A 17,184-nucleotide genomic window follows, 5' to 3' on the forward strand; every position below is an offset into this window, starting at 1 on the left:
ACAGTGCAATGCATCTCTAAATGCACGCTGCAATGCATGAACAGATTGTATCAATATCAGCTATTTTGTTTGAAGCTTCCCGTGTTCCCAGGTTTCGAGTGCTCAAATGCCACCAGTCGACCTCAGCTGCGCTGTTGAGCAACGCAAAGATGGCTTTTATTAATGTGATTCATCCTCTCTGAATGGCTGTGACCACAACAGAGGAGCCCAGTGACATCTGATAGGCTGCAGAAAAGGCCATTCTCCATCTAGAGAGGATGAGTCAGTGGCTCTGTGGGTTCAGCTCATCCCAGAGCAAAAGACACACAATGAAAGTCACTGGCTCACAGGGTGGCACAGTGAGTACAGTCAACAGAAAGCCATGTCTTCATTGTGGTACATTAGAGGATGAAATAAGCACTTGTATGCTTTGCTGTTCCAGGACGTGGTTTGATTATGCTGTTTTCTGCACTGTTTGTGGTAAAATAAAAAAAATAAAAGAAAGAAAGAGGAAAAAAGTCAGACGCTGATTGCTTTAAAAATCAAAAAGATGGTAAAAGCTTCTGACTATCCAGCTCTCTGATGCAAGGATAGTTTTCCAGAAACTGCCTTCAATGATCACTTTAGAGCATAAGTCAATCTGCTTCACACTGAGAATGTTCAATAACATATAATAAAGAGCCTATGAATTTAACAGTCTCACATTTCCCTGCACTACCAAACCACATCCTTGATTCTATGAAACTTATATGAAAACATAATGAAATAAATCAGACCTGTAAAATTAAATGTTACCACATGCACTCGTGCTTCAATTTTATTTGATATTTTTCTTGGTAAAACTTCAGGAATTTACTTTCACTTTGCCTTTAATTCCCAAAAATGGGTGGAAACCGGCTTTAGATTCACCTGGTAATAAATTAGGTCTGTTTTAACACAAGACCGGGCTTCGTCTCAGGCTGTAAATTGCTGGGCCGGTTTGACCGAGTTATCCTAACAAACTAACAGATTCTTAAGCTGCTGCATGTAGAATGTAAAAATAAACCTGCCTGTAATCTCTGTAAATAGCAGAAGTACACATTTACAGCATTAAAGCACTCATTCACCAAAAATCCACTGAATGCCGGGTTGTGATAAGAGTTTTAAATAATCTTATTTGAGCTTTTCAGGCGTGACACATTTTTTAAATAAGCATGATGCTTTGGGAAGAAGAGCAGGAAGCTCTGTTAGCTCACAACACAACACAACACAACGCAGAACTCATGTTAGAGCGTGTTTGACAACCATACCTGGCTAGATGTAGTCAAAGCGGTTGTTTAGAAAGCAAACGAGCCTACGAGGTGACAGAAGAGTGACGAGCAAACCGATGAGGCAAATGAAACAGATTTCACATCAAGACAACATCATCAAATCCACAAACACGGGCGCAACCTGACACACTGTCCCGATTTAGCTTGAGATTGAGGGGAGGCACAAAGTGTTATTCAGTGTGAATGAAAGAGCTCAGTGTACCTGGCTGCTCTGATCTATAAACAAACTAACAAGCACAACGGGGTCTTTTCTACATGTTTACGTGTGTTAAGACACGTTCAAGCATGCTTGAATGAGAAGAGGGAGAATTACACAGTATATCAAACTTTTTTTTAAATCTCTACTGACGTCTTAATCTTCTGGAAAGTCAAGTTGCTTCTTTTTTGACTTTAGCAACAGCAGCAACCACGAACGACCACAAACACCAACAGACTGACCACTGTGACCTGCTGATGGCTAAAAAAAAAAAAAAGAAAGAAATACTAAAAAGCCCCAGGATGTTTTCTTTTCCCCCCTCTGTCTTCAGTTGCAATAAAGGGGGCATTGTTTGAAAACTGAAAACAGTCGCCTGCTCAGAGGTGTTATAGAAGCATGCTCTGGCTCCGGCTTTCTCAGAGAAGGAAAATAGGCAGTGAAGAGTGTGAGGAGAGGAGAGGAGAGGAGAGGAGAGGAGAGGAGAGGAGAGGAGAGGAGAGGAGAGGAGAGGAGAGGAGAGGAGAGGAGAGGAGAGGAGAGGAGAGGAGAGGATTAAGTTAGGAAAGGGAAATGGAGAGAAGTGGAAATTAAAGAGAAGAGAAAGGAATGACATGAAAAAGAAAGAAAAAGAAAAAAGTAGATGGAAGGAAAGGAGATCAGAGGCACATTAAGACTGTGAGTCATTTTAATCTATTTTGCCTGGAGTCAGACTCAGCTACCATCAGCCTTTATCTCTGTGTACTTCCTCCTCCACGTCAATAAACACGCTCCTCCTCACATACATTAACAGTTGACAAACTCATATTCGTGTGGAGGAAATTCAACCCTTCTAGCAGAAATCTGAAACACCCACCAAGACATTTTGCTGTGTCTGGTCATTTATGCATCCACCTTTTTTTCCTCCCGCATCTGCCTCTTTCTTTCATTCTTCTTTTTTTTTTTTTTTTGCTCCACATGGCTTAAAAGTCAATATTTGAGAATCTGTTGCAGCTCTTGAACACTTCAAAGAGCACAGAGCTCTGCTGTGAACATGGCCTTTAATATGCCATTCAGGAAAAGAAGCAGAGAGGGTCAATAAAGTGGGACACAAGTGCTTCTTGTATGGATTTGTGTGTGTGTGTGCACATATGTGGGCATGTGTGCATGTGTGTGCGTGTGTGTGTGGCATTTATAGGTCAAATATCCTTTCATACATGCTGCACATGTAGAAACACAGGTCGGGTTTAGCATACACACCAACTTGTAAAGATTTCCACAGCAAACACATGCACACACAAAGCCAGACGGGAAGAGAGAGTGAGAGTGAGCTGCCACAGATTTAAAAGCCAGTGTGAAAATAATAATATCATAATAAAGTTTTCATTAGCTTTCAAAGGTGGCTCTGTGTGAGGCTGGTGAGGGTTTCCTGTGACTGGCCTAAGAGAGCCGTTTGATGCCAGTGAAGGAGCTAACACTGCTGTTATAAGCCTGAATAGAGATCCTAATGTGCACAGCACGCCGGTGATTACTCTATTGAACTGGATAATTACATTAGATTTATAAAAAGATGATATGGGACATTAGGTTCAAGGGTCTCACAGTAGTAAGCCGTGTAGTTTCGCCCTGTTGATTGACCTACAAAAGAAGAGTCATTATGTTACTGGTGAAGATATAATTACAATGGTCCTTAACGAAGTGCAGGACTTGTATAAAAGCATAACGGTGCATCAGCATTCCTGCAAAACTGATGTGTTAAAGGCAGCGGACATGTCTGGGAAGGTAGAGATAAAGATCTATAGAGCATCTGTCATCCATCCACATGGATTTTTAGTTTAGTTTAAGCAGCTTTGGTGTCTTATACTAATGTTTCCTGTTTGTTTGAATCGTGAAGCTCCTGTATATTCTGGGTTAAACACCAAGGAGAGGAGACGAGAGGAGACGAGAGGCTGCAGAATCTAAGCTCTAAATAAATTAAACCTCAGTCTGACTCATGACTGACTTTTGTAAACGTCTGGAACTGTTGCAGGTTGCAACTAAAATATAGTTTTAACTGAAATTCTATTATATTTTCAATTAATTTGTTAATTGTTCTATGAAGTGCATGAAAATAACAAAAAAATAAATAAAAATACTGCATCACTAGTTCACAAAGGCCAGGGTGATTTCACCTAACCAACAAGCAAAACCCAGAGACAGTTTGCATCATATTAACCAGAGAAACTCCTCATGTTTCAGAGGCTGGACCTTTTTTTTCATGTTTTTTTTGTTTGTTGTTTGTTTATGTTTTTGATGTCTTTGTGCATTTACACATTTATACTTGACAATGAATGAGTGATTGAAAGTTTCTACATTACTCAGTAACATCACTGGAGCGTCACCTTCATGCTCCAAGCAGCACTGCATGAGGAGCCATCATGCTGAATATAGCCATGTGGGCTCAGGAGAACTTGACATAGTCTGCCGCTGCATCCATAAATACAAGCTGAGACCATTATGCCAGGAGGAAGCCATACATTACAACATCTTTTCCTACTAAGTCAATAGGTCAATGCCAGGCTTTAGTTCTGTTTGGAACATTAAAAGGAGATAACAGAAGTTTTATAAGAATAAAACAAAATAAAATCACTTTACTGAACACAAATATGAAGTCCGACGTTTCTAAAATTGCCTTTTTAAGCATATACAAACCAAACAAATCAGACAGTGATTAAAAGTTTTACATCAACCAAACTCACTAGCAGCACTAAAAAAGGCCATCAGATACTGAACTCCCTGTCGTAAAATTAACAATCATTTGTCTCTCATGTCAGGATACCGGTTGATAAGCAGCATAATTATGCCATTATATCTGCCATGTAGGGGAGACGGACAGGATGGGAGACTGGGGGGTTAAGAGGGGAGAGTGGGAGCAGACAGTAGGCTTGGTGTGTTGCTGTGTTTAGGATTTCATCGCCCAGATGACTACAGCTAATCCCTGGAGACTCCTTCCATACTTAGGAAGTACTTCCTCCCATCAGACTGACAGAAGAAGTGATTTCTCCAAACGGCTACAGCGCAACAGAGAAACAGAATCAGAAGAAACGAGCCAAGAGTCTAAGTGAACAGGAAAAAAAAAGTGAACAGTGATGTTTTTATAAAAACTGCAATGTGTTTCAGTTTCCTCTCTGTATCAGATGTCATGTTTTTCTTTTCCCATCGAATGCTCTGTCGTGCCAGACTCCAGCCCTAATGTGTGTCTGTTTTTTTCCCCTTGATTTGGACATCGAAATTATTTAAAGAATTTGGTTTAACTTGAGGGTTACTTCCAGAAAAAAAAGAAGCTATTATGGTTTAAACATTCACTTAACATACCACCAAATCAAAGAAACAGTTTGTGTGGAAAGCCTCGAGTGTGAGCTCAGTCGTCGCTGCTGCAAATGTTTTCAGCTGCAGTCAGCTCTCCTAAGCAAACATCACATTGGAATATTATTCAGCTGGTCTTCACACAGCTCAACACTATGTTAAACTGTAAAAAGAAAAAAGAAAAACAGTGTAAACCTGTCACAATTTCTGTATAGCTGCACGCTGTGTCATCTAATCTGGAAAATGGCCCTAAGACTACAGCCAGCAGCCATAAATCTCCATTTCAAACGGGCACACAGGAGACAAACAATGTAAAGTGCTGACAAGTGTGTGTATTTTTAGGGCTCATCCTCATGCAGAGAGTGGCTGCAGTACAGTGTGTGTGTGTGTGTGTTTGGAAGATAAAACAGAATGTAACACAGGGACGGTCAGTGTGCATCAGTATTCATGTCGGCAAGTGCGCGTGACTTGCTGATGTCCACCGATGGGACACACGGCAGTGGTCAAGGATTTGAAGAGGTACGTCAGCTGAACTGGATCTCACAAGCAACAGGAAACTGAACACACCAAGTGAAGGAGACTCAGTAATCAATCTGACACTTGTAGGTTTCTCTTTAAATGTCAGACATGACTATTAAAGGGTATTAAAACAGATATTGATGGAATAAAGACCATATAAAACTGCAACTGTTTTGGGTTTCTATGGTTTAATAGCTTGAAACTAAAGTAAGCTGAATGGAGAATGGGACCCATATGGTCCAGCACAGAAACATTTGGACATAAACACATGTTCACAAAAAGGAGATGTCACTGAAGTAATAGTTAAACATTGTGGGGAAAAAAAGTTTTTCATTTACTAGGGAAGAGCGAGATGAGATGATCAATTCCAGTCTTTTAAAAAATGAAGCCACAGGGAACAGCTGCTGACGTTTACCATAAAGACAGGAAACAGTGGGGAAAACAGCCAGCCTGGTCCTGTGTAAGCTGCCTTTAAACCTTTTAATCTGTACAGACGACGAAGTGCAAAAAACTATTATGTGACCGATTGTTTCTTGGATAGAACAGTTTATGGGCAACCGACACAAATGCCAGAAAAGTCACTGCTTCTGCACAAGAGTCCAGCACAAAATCCCTGAAACCCAGCAAAATGTCAATTAGTGCGAATCAAACTAACAGTCTACAGCATAACATCTTATTTCTAGGGCCTCTCAGTTGCAGGTTACAATTAGTTTTTCAGTCTTTATACTATGCTAATGTGCTGCCTGTGTATTTACCTGACAGATGTAAGTGTGACAACAACAACAACACATAAGCATATACACTAAATCATTACACTTTTCCTGCAATCACGTAGAATGATAACAAGATTAGAAAAGTGCTACACTAACCAACATGTTTGACACAGGACTCGCAATAGCAGACAAGAGGAAGAAAAAGCCGCGGTTACATTGTTTCTTTGCAGCAGCATCAGCCCCAAACGCCTGGATTGTTGAAGGGTATTGACTCTGAATAATCCTGCTTCCCCCTAAACCCTCATCCTCTGACTTCAAACACTGTGCAGAAACGTTGAATAGATCTGGCATCCCCCCAACTCTCTCTCCTTCAGTCGCTCATTCTTCTTCTTCTTCTTCGCATTCTTTTTTTCCCAGTCTGTCCTCCCCTGGATCAACTGTCCAGCCCTGAATCACAAAAACCAAGCCCAAAATCTGTGGGAATTTCAAGGAGAGGCCCCAGTGTTGGCTACCAGGCACACACACACACACACACACACACACACACACACACACACACACACACACACACACACACACACACACACACACACACACACACACACACACACACACACACACACACACACACACACCTCTTACAAGAGTAACAACAAAGAAGGCATGGCTGTAGACCCGGTGGACAAGGAGTCTGATAAATGAAAAGTCCCACACAAAGGAGCAGAGAGCAGGTTAGAAAGAAACTGAGGTCCAGCTGTGAGAATCAACCTATAAAATCTTCAAACAAATCCAATTACCACTTAGTTTATTCAGTTTATGCAAGTGTTCATTTTGCTGAATGATCGATTCCTGGCTCAATTGAAGCCTTGCTATCTTCCAAATCATACATTCAATCATAGCATTCAACTAATTGTTTGCATTTGCTGTAAAAAAAAAAACAAAACCACAGAGTCTCGGCCGTGTTTTTCAGCTGTCCATCTCACATGAATGTGATGAAACGGATACGTTCCTGTCTCAGCTCTTCAGTTATAGCAGCGGGTGTTTTATTTACATGATAAAGTCAAAAAGGTGCTCCTATGTGAGACACTCGGGTGTTGTTTTCTCATGGGGAAAGTAACACAAGGAATGTTAATTTTCAAGACAAAAGATCCTAAAATGCAGAGTCCTATAAAAAGCAGCATAGTTTCCCCAACTGAGGCAAGCAGCCAATTTGTGACCAACATAGAAACTTTACTGGAAGCAAACACTATGTTACTGTAGTCAGTGATGCAGTGCTGCTCGGGGCTGGTCTCAGCACAATATGTGTACATAGCTTTTTTAAAAATACAGTTTTGAACTTTTTGAACTTGAAATTCTTTGAGAAATGTGGGTTGCTAAGGAGCAGTTAGGTAAGAGCGGTGGCCGCTCCAGCAACGCTTATAGAGCAATTTCCCTTTAAGAGCAGCCTGGTTATCATTTATTTATCAGAAATCGTTGCAGGGTTTGCACCCTTTGATCCAGGGCTTCCAGGGTTGTGCTGATGATGTGCTTTTAAACAAAGTGTTTATGTTATTAACATCACTTTTGCACATGTAATAAATTTATCTTTTTGGCAGGTGAACAGTCTCCTTGCTATTCTGTCAGTCTGACTGTGGGGATCAACAATTGATGACATTAGCAAACAGGCCAGAGCTTATTGTGCACATCATTGTACAACATCGTTAAATGAAAACACCATTTTGTAACGTAGAATTATTCATGGATCAACATGTTTGTTTGTTCTTGTTACTTCTCCTTTGCGGTAAAATCCCATAAAAAAAACTCTCTTATCTCAGTGTTAATGCCAGTGGATGTGAGTTCAGCATGGGGTCAAAAGCTGTTATGACCCAGGATATTGTCCTTACTGCATATGCTACTGATACAAACTTCACTGAACCTACCCCGAAATTATGCATCCAGACAGAAACTTTCAAGACATCAAGTGTCTAATCAGCAGCAATCAAACAACTTTACTCTATCCCCCCTACTGAGCCCTCCTTGTTTGGCACAGAGTGTTTTCAGTGTTTAGTTCGACAGCTGATTGTGGCGTCTCCTCAGTCAGGCTGTGGGGCCACCGCCATTCAACTGTGTTCTTTTTTAATTCAAAGAGTAAAAGATGTGCAGTGGATCCTTTTAAAAAGGCTGGTAAACAGAAACACAATTAGTATTTATGAGTGCAAAAAGCAAGTCCTGAACACAACAGGGTAGCTTTCCACTTGAGTGATACCAGCACTCAGTCCAGACTGTTTGATCTCACATTCATCAGAGCCACTTGTACTCCTGACAAAACAGTAGCTCACAATTAGAAGCAAAGCAAATAAAAAAGCAAAGGCTGACTGTGTCTGCTGGATTCCTCCCTGGTCTCGTGTCGACGAGGATGTTTTTTTTCTTTCCAGGCTAGAAACCAAAATGACACACTGACTGGAAGAAAGACCACAAGCCACAAAGTGTTAATGGCCACAGCAGCTTCATGCCACAAGTTCAAGCAAACAGTAGCATCACGTTTACAGTCCGTCTGGACGTGCTCGTCATGAGTTCACATAATACTGAAGATGAAATAAAAACACTTTACTGTGGTCTATTTTTAAGTGGGGCTACTGACTAACTCTTTGTCTTTGGGTGTGCCAAGAAATGAGTCTGCTTATACAGCATGTAGACTTTACTTGTTGTGAAGAGGATTGAAACGACTTTAATGTATGTGCATGTAAGGAGCAAGAACCATGAGACCATTACCTTATCTTAGCATCAAGACTAAACAGGGACAGGTTTCCAAGGGTCACAAATACTGCATGACAACACCTCTACAGCTCACTGATTAACCTGTTGCATATCAGGCTTTAGCTCAATGAACACAGAACAGTGGTATCAATCTTTCCTTCTTTTTGTTTCCCCAAATACTGAATTATTCCTTAAAAAAAACCTTTTGGAAAAGATGCTTACATGAGGATCAATCAAAAGCAGGTGAACTGTCTCCAGCCTTTATGTAAAGCTAACCAGCAGCTGCTGTAGCCAGATATACTGTAGGTGTGTCATCAATTTTCCGACACTCTACATGGAAGAAAGCAAATGACTATTTGTCAAAATAACAATTCTTTTGCGAAATTTGTCAAATCTACTCGATTACATATTACATATTTTAAATTAATACTGCTTAGGTGTTACTGCACATTCAAATGTAAAAAGAGTAATGTAATAAGAATGAATGTGTGCTGGAAGGAGTTGTTCAGGAATTTTATCATTCGGGTTTAATTGCCCTAACCTTAACTAACTGCAACACCAGCTGAGACCAAGCTATGACAAAGTCCCTCCTCCTTACGTAACACGAGGATTGTCACTGATTAAATTGTTTACCGCTGGACCATCCTTCTGTTTGCAATTCATTTCTTTCTAAATAGTTCCTCAAATCAAAGCTTTTCCCAGAGTAAAGCATTCGTTTGAACTAGTGATCTCAGACCATTTAGCTATGATCTATGCAAGCCTCTCTCTCAGGCATCTCAACAGCTGATTCATAGTAGGTTCTGAGTTTTATTAGACTGCTGCCCCACGGGGTGCTGGGACTGCACAGGTCGGTTGCCATGGACGTAAGACAAACCTGCGCTGGATGAAAAAAAGATCTCCCCTGAAGCCCTACTCAGCAGGCCGCATATTTGTGCATTGTGTGGACAAACTGCAAGAACCTCACAAGCGTTGAGTGAAAACATGCAGTCCTGAGAAGCTGACTGACAGACCAGGAGCAGGAGGGGGAGAAGAAGTGATGTGCTGGAGAGCTCAAAGGCCGTCCGCCTGACAGTACGCCATCAACTTCGTCTTAATTCATTCTGGTTTTTTTTTTTTTTTTTTTTTTTTTTTTTAACCACCCCAGCTGCCCACCTCTCTTTCGGCTGTGAAATAACTTGAAAGGCAGCAGTCGGGTTCATTTAAGGACGAGATATTGAAATGTTGTGGCACATTTCTCTGGAGAGAAGACGAAAAACGTAATGAACCATTACTGTGGGATGAGCCGTGCTTTGAAGCTCGACTCATAATTAACAGCTCGAGCATTTGTTTTTCTTATTTGTGTTTCTGGGTTCGAGAATAGAGCGTTTTTCTTCATAGATCTTCAAGATGCCCTTGAAGATTTTTTTAACTGTGGCCCATTAAAAGCCCCATCAAGTCCTCAGGGAAAAAATATTTTGAAGAGCATTTTATGGGTTCGTTTTATTTCGGTGTCTCCTGAGTGTTTTGGACTGTTATCCATCTACATTCCTCTAATTTCTTCATCCCCCCCTCTCCCTTCAGCTGCATCATATAAAGCAGCTTAATTGAAGGCTTTGCACAAAACAAATGACCACATTAGCCAGTCCCCTTTTAACTCATCCTTCTTCCTGTCTGTGGTTGTAATGCATTATACACTGTGCTTGTTCTCTGTTGTCTCTCAAATTACAGTGCAGGCTGCCAATCATTGGGAGACTAAATCTATGGGACTTGTTTTTCCTTCATACCCCCAACCAAGCCAACTTTTACAAGATGCAACCAGTCAATATATGGTCTTGTTTCTATTTCGAGACAGTCCAGTTCTGGTTTTACTATAATCTGAAACTCCTCACTCATACCGATTCATCATCATTGAACACTTCATAGATGGGAAAGACAGATTAAGTGCTTAGTTTGTGTTTGTCCATTTCTGCACTTGAACAGCAAAGCAGTTCTTCCGTCTGTAAAGGTCTAAGAACATTCCAGAGATTTCTTTCCCTCCGTGCTTCCCATACACATGGTGCCACAGAGAGTTTTGTCCATGTGACAAAGGCTCTTAAAACGTCTACAGCCAACAACAGAACAATGCCACGTGGGTGGCTCTCTCTCTTTCCTTCTGTGTGTGTGTGTGTGTGTGTGTGTGTGTGTGTGTGTGTGTGTGTGTGTGTGTGTGTGTGTGTGTGTGTGTGTGTGTTTAAGATGATATTGTAGGCTGCGAGTCAAAAAGTCTAAATCAACATTTGAACAAGTATCAACTTTCATTAGTACAGATTTACTTCAGCAGCAAAACAAACAAAACTGAACAAGTGGATTGGAACAGTTCATAGTAAATACCTTTTCTCTGGATCATTTGGTTGTAGTTGAATGATATAGATGGAAGGCAGCATTTATATTTCAGTTTACTGCATTATCCATAATGATTATAAATGTAATGTAAATAGAGAGAGGATGTGTTTGGATTACAGCTAAATCAACTACTTCTGTTTTGAACATTGGTAGTGTTATGGAGCTTTGAGAGCTGATGGCAAAAATATAGCCCATCAATTTGTCCACAACCTCAGAGATGTTTATGTGTGACATCTTAGTTCTGGCACAATGACAGTGTAAGATTTAATCTACAAATGAAAAAATCTGGAACAAAAGTGAACCTTCCCAAACGTGATCCAAGAGATTAGTCCAAGAGAACAGCAAAAAACCATCCAGGATGTCACAAAAGAGGAAATACAGGTCTCCATCACCTCAATAAAGGTCAGTTATCAGGACTCCCCAACAGAAACTGGTTAGAAAAGGTCCTGTTACATGTAGAGAAAACCAAATACCACAAAAATAATCTAGTATCTGTAGTCAAGCATGGAGGCGGCAGTGTAATGCTGTGGGGATGCCTTACTGCTTCAGTAGTCAGGATGACTTAATTATGACATAATTGAGAAAAATGTGAATTCTGCGCTTTACTGGAAAATACAGAAAGATCAGTCATCAGTGAGTTAAGGCTCAAGCACAACTGGGTTATAAACATTATCCATAAAAAAAAAAAAACATCACAACATCATTTTTAGCTTTGGGGAATTTCCTCTATTTTCCAGCACTCTGGAGTATATATCAAATGAATTAATTATACAATATAAAAAAATAACCCTAAAATAATATATATTGTATATTTTCACAACAATAATACAATAATACTTGATAACTATAGCGTTCAGAGAAGATTTACTGCAGTTGTTACTCCAATATGCGACTTTAATCGCTGAACGTCTGTTGCCACTTGTATTATGCAGCCTGGATGCTGGAAGCAGCTGCTAATGTTTGTTGACTGATGTGAGCCCATGTTGACAGGGAACTCTATTTGCTTTGGCAGCAGTGAACACTGGCTGCAGTTTCCAGAGATGAAACTATGTGACTGATGCTCATTTTTCTCAAGTATTTTCAAACAGCTACCAGCTCCTGAAGTCTCATTTGACTGCTGGAAAAAGCCTGGTAAGAACCCATGTTTTTTTTTGTATTGCCAAAAAACTGGCAATGATAGATTGGGCTTTTATTGCTTTTATTATAAACATGTGCACTGTAGTTCATTTGATCCTGATTGAGGAAATCATTGTGCCAGTTAAAAAAAAAAGAAAAGGGAAATTATAGATTTCTGGCCTATTTTTAAAGATTTATGTCGTCTGCAGCAACAAGTGGGTTTGAGATGAGTTCCACAGACAGATTCAGGAAGGAAGTGGGAAAGTATGAAGTAAGAAGAAACATTTTGGATCTATTCATGGGATTTGATGACAAGAACATTATAAAACAACACCAGCCTTGCTCTTTGAAAGCACAGCACTCCAGCAACTCCCATAAGGCCATCGATGTTTGCAACTTTGGTTTACGATACCAGCATTTTAGAGGTGCCATGCTTCATAAACTTCAGCTTAGATGATACGTATTTTAGTTCAACTTCTAAACCTGAGTACACACATCAAACAGCTGACGACAAAAACAGGGCATTACCCCTGCAAACCGCAGCTAAAACACTGTGATCACACGAGCCTCTTCTATAAATCATTCGAGTCTAGAAGGAGGATAACAGCACGTCTTGGACAACATCGTTAAAGAGAATGGTCTTAATGATATGTCTCAGACTGTACATTCAAGTCATAAACGCTGTACTTGTTGCCCACCTATTTCAGCTGTCATCTGACAGCTATCAGGCGAACAGGGGGAAGTATCCCACACTGGGCAGGTGGGAGCACACAGGCTGACTCACACAAGCCCTAACTCCTCATTTTATACTGCAAATCAGAAATACATACAATTAACGTTTGCTTTCTCATCTCGGAGCACGTTCATGAAGTTTAGTCCTTACTACAGGGATGCCTAAACACACCAACTCAATCCGGCTCTTACCCTGGAAAGCTGCCACGTTGTGCGAGATGAGAAACTTGAGGCTGTGGCTGGACGTCTGAATAAGGTTCTGGATGTCTCTCCGAGCTGCCACCTGGTACTTCTCTTCCATCTTTTTGTTGCAGCAGGTCAGGTTCTTCGATGTGCACACCTGAAGATCTGAACCTAAGAGTCATTGACATTAAATGTTTCAGTCTTTAAACATTTTGGGCAGGTTCTAAGGTTAAAACAAGACTAAACAAAGAGAGGTTCAATGGTCACCTTAGAGTAACAGACACCGTTTCCATCTTTTGCCATTTCTGTACTAGATTTGATAACACCGCTTTGTGCCTGTTATGTATTAAGACACAGAGATAAGCATTTGTTTCTCTGCAAAATAAAAACCAAATGGTAACTGAAAATCCCTACAGGCCATTTAAAACACCTGATTTCCCATAATCCTTAAATGTCTGGTAACCTAGAAACCATTTCTCTATTTGCATATGTCCTTCTTAATCCAATCCAAATTTCTCTGGTCATTTTGTTTAATACAAGAAAAATATCTACATTGCTAGAAAATACAAAACAAAATAAATTAGCATCAGTAGTCAAAATGTAAAAGCATTTTGGTTTTTACCTTATATAAATAAAGCAACATACAGAATGTAATTTACAACGATGCTCTTTGCATTAGAAACCAGACTGGATTAGGAACCTTATATTGTTTAACAATATTTTTAGTTTGCAGCAAACTCAGTATGTTTATCAAGGTGAAAAATCTTGGGTTGTGGAGATATCAGCTTACCTTTGTGACTCAGATGTGATGCTAACACATGAAGGCACAAACTGGGGCAAAGGATCTGTGTGCTCACTTTATGGGCGCTCCACTTTCATTTACACATTTCAAAGATGAGCCAGTCAGTGGGATTTGACACCCTAAGCTGCCCAAAGGTATGAATGAAGCGAGTGTGTCTAACTATCTGTGAAACACACTGGCAACCGTTCTAACTGTCTAGCAGCTTTCCTTTAGCAGCATTCACTTGTTGATGGTGCTGGGACTAAAGTTATTACCAGTATCAGTCAGTGCTAAAGGAAGAGCGAGGGGAACATTATCATCGGGGAGTCGTGATTGTTTATACAGCATTTCATGACACGTCATGCTTAGATATTTAAGCCCAGATTAAGCTGGTGGAACAAACTACTTTTCCATCCTTGGGACACACTTTTGGAGTAACTAAAAAGGCAACACTATAATCAGAAATACGCTACTTATGGAAAACCTGATTTAATATTGAGGCCTCTTTTTATTATGACTTGTGAAACCATCAACCTCTGATTCTGACTTTGATGAATTATTTCACAAACAGGACAAACAGACATACAATACCTTTGTTTTTCTAGCAATGCTAGCACTTTAAAATGCTTTAGTTGAGCAAGAAAAACCAAAACATAGATCGAGAGGGAAGATCTGGGTCCAGGTTTTATCACCCCATCAGACGATGCGTCCAATGTTCCACTATGAGTAAAGGTAAGCAATCTGCACAAATACGGGACAATCAAAACATCTCAAAAGGACCCAAAACTCTGCAACAGCCTCTCAGACATGCCTAGACAGCACATGCAGAGCTGTTGCCAGAGACGCTATCAACTCCCTGTGAGCTTCAAGAGTGATGAGGGAGCAGAGCTGGCGACGGCACACGTAGAGGAATTCAAACTCTTCCAGATAAGGAAACATGAAAGCACCCGAGGCCTTGCTTTTTTAACCTAAATGTTTCCAAGAAGCACTTCCCCTTCCAACGCCACAGACAACAGGTTTTATTTGGCGAAGGTGATCAACGTCTGACTCGCTGTTCTCTGGCCTAAACTGAAGGCTGCACTTCTTAACAGCTCTCTCTCTCATATTTCTGGGAAGTTATTTTTCACAAGCCAACACCCAATTATAGAAGGATCTCAATGTATTCACGCCATCTCTTGCCATCTCCCACTACACTATCTGAGAGACATTTATGATGCTGCCAGAAAGGTCAGAGGATGCACATTTTTAAACAGCAGCAAGTGTTTGTATTGGACCAGTAGCTACTGAATCAGGAGCTTACGGCTCCAACTACAGCAGTTACGTACTGCACACAATTAATCTTAAAGCAAGTATGTTCCAGTTTGTAATTTGCATGGAAACAGCATATGGATTTAAACTCACAGAGCCACAGGGGCTCGTTTAAGGGCCGGAGTAGTGCTGATGGCATTATAAGGGTTATTTAGAGGTTCAGGAAGCATTTGAGGGTTTTTCTGTCAATTGAATTTGTTTCCTCACAGCAACAGAGGAAGGGAACGACAAAGTTTATGTGGAGCAGTTTGTGGCAGGATGGTAGTCAACACCAATAAGATTTACTTTTCCAAGAAGAGCAGAAGCAGCAGCCACAAGACGTCCTGTCAGTGACAGCCCACAAGAAAAGCCCACACCCGTGATTCCACCCAAATCTTGTGCAGAAGTGGAATTACGTTATGGGTGGTGTTCAGGAAGTTAAGTGAAGCCTAGTTTACCTAACTTTACACAATCTAAATCCTGTTTATGCCAGCAAGCCACTTATCTGCTTTAGACAGCCTGATGGTTCCTTTCTCGTCATGACCAACAAGTCATCTCAGCAGCTTTAGGTCATCGCTTAAAGGATTAAATGTGCTGTATTAGCCAGTGCAGTAAATAAATAATGTCTTTTAGATTCTGTATACATATACCAATATTTTATATATATATATATATATATATATACATATATATATATATATATATATATATATATATATATATATATATATATATATATATATATATATATATATATATTAAAGGACAAATGGCATAAAATATTGGTGTCTAAAGATGAGATATTACCCTAAAGATGAATGGGAATTTAAGAGACACACAGATTTAGTATTTAAACACATGCTGATTTAAGAGTCACACAAAAAGAAGTCATTTAAACAGCTTAAAGCTCTGCAGTTCTGTTAGGTATATTATTATCATAGCACACGCCTTTAAAATATGTTTAACAAGGCGTGTTTTGTAACTACAGAGAGTACTTCAAGAAGCTAGAAAATGACAGGTTGAAAACTACATTTCAAGTTGATGTCAGTTGTTATTCAGTTGCATTTGTCCAGCATGTTTCCATCACTCCGTTGGTTCATACACTGACGCAATGAATATGTGTAATAGAAAAATAATATATAATAATAAGAAATCTGACATTATTCCCATTTGATCTGCAGATAACCCCCATTCAAAGATCACAGCGCACACTGATGCTCAGTTTTGAACCTGAACTCCATCGTACCTGGTCTGGGACTTAAAGGCAATAATTGATGTGGTCCAATTTGCCTGAGTTGGAAAACTTTGCGCACTTCGTCACATCTGTTCGGGCTCCCAAACCCTGATCCACAGCAGCACGCCAGAAGAAAAAGGCAGTTCGTCCACAGCACACGCATCTTAATAAAACACACCGGTGATAATCCAAAACAAGAAGGTAGTTTGGAAAGTAACGATTCCTCTAAATCGACGGCGCAGGTCTCAGGTGAGTCCAGTCCACATTTCAGGTTTCTGGATTCAGCGTCGACCACGTGGGGTGTCCGATTGTGTCGAGTAAAAATCTGCAGATATGCATTAAAATCCAGACACTGAGAGAAAGTTGCCGCTGGGAGACTTCTCTGAAGACGGATTGTTGTAGCCTATAAGTTGGTTGGACTGACGGCGGAGGCGGAACCGTAACGTTACCTGCAGCCTCCGCCTGCGTGTGCTGCTGCAGACCTGCAGGCTGACAGCGTCATCTAGTGGACAGGTCTCAACCTCAAATTAAGATTTGATCATGGCATTTTATTTTAAACGACGAATACTGAGGCAGAGCAAATAGGTGTGAATAACAAACTCACAGAAGAATAAAACTGATGTTTCACCTTCATGAAGTGTAAAGTGATTCATAGTGTGAGAATTTTAACTTCTGATCAAATTAAATGGACAACTGACTACATTTAGGCTTAAACT

General features: G+C 40.3%; 1 protein-coding gene across 1 annotated transcript in view; it reads right to left on the reverse strand.

The window, feature by feature from the left end:
- The window catches only part of gpc5a (glypican 5a), a 101,587-nt gene extending 84,718 nt beyond the window's left edge, over positions 1–16,869 (reverse strand). Inside the window, exons 1-2 of the mRNA XM_026378782.1 lie at positions 16,481–16,869; positions 13,176–13,337 (exon numbers count right to left, since the gene is read on the reverse strand). Of these exons, the coding sequence (XP_026234567.1) occupies positions 13,176–13,337; positions 16,481–16,631 (313 nt within the window). The 5' untranslated portion in view covers positions 16,632–16,869. The remainder of the gene's footprint in view (positions 1–13,175; positions 13,338–16,480) is intronic.
- Positions 16,870–17,184: the final 315 nt, after the last annotated feature.

This window comes from Anabas testudineus, chromosome 3 (genome assembly GCF_900324465.2).
Source record: "Anabas testudineus chromosome 3, fAnaTes1.2, whole genome shotgun sequence".
In the NCBI taxonomy this organism is placed as follows: domain Eukaryota; kingdom Metazoa; phylum Chordata; class Actinopteri; order Anabantiformes; family Anabantidae; genus Anabas; species Anabas testudineus.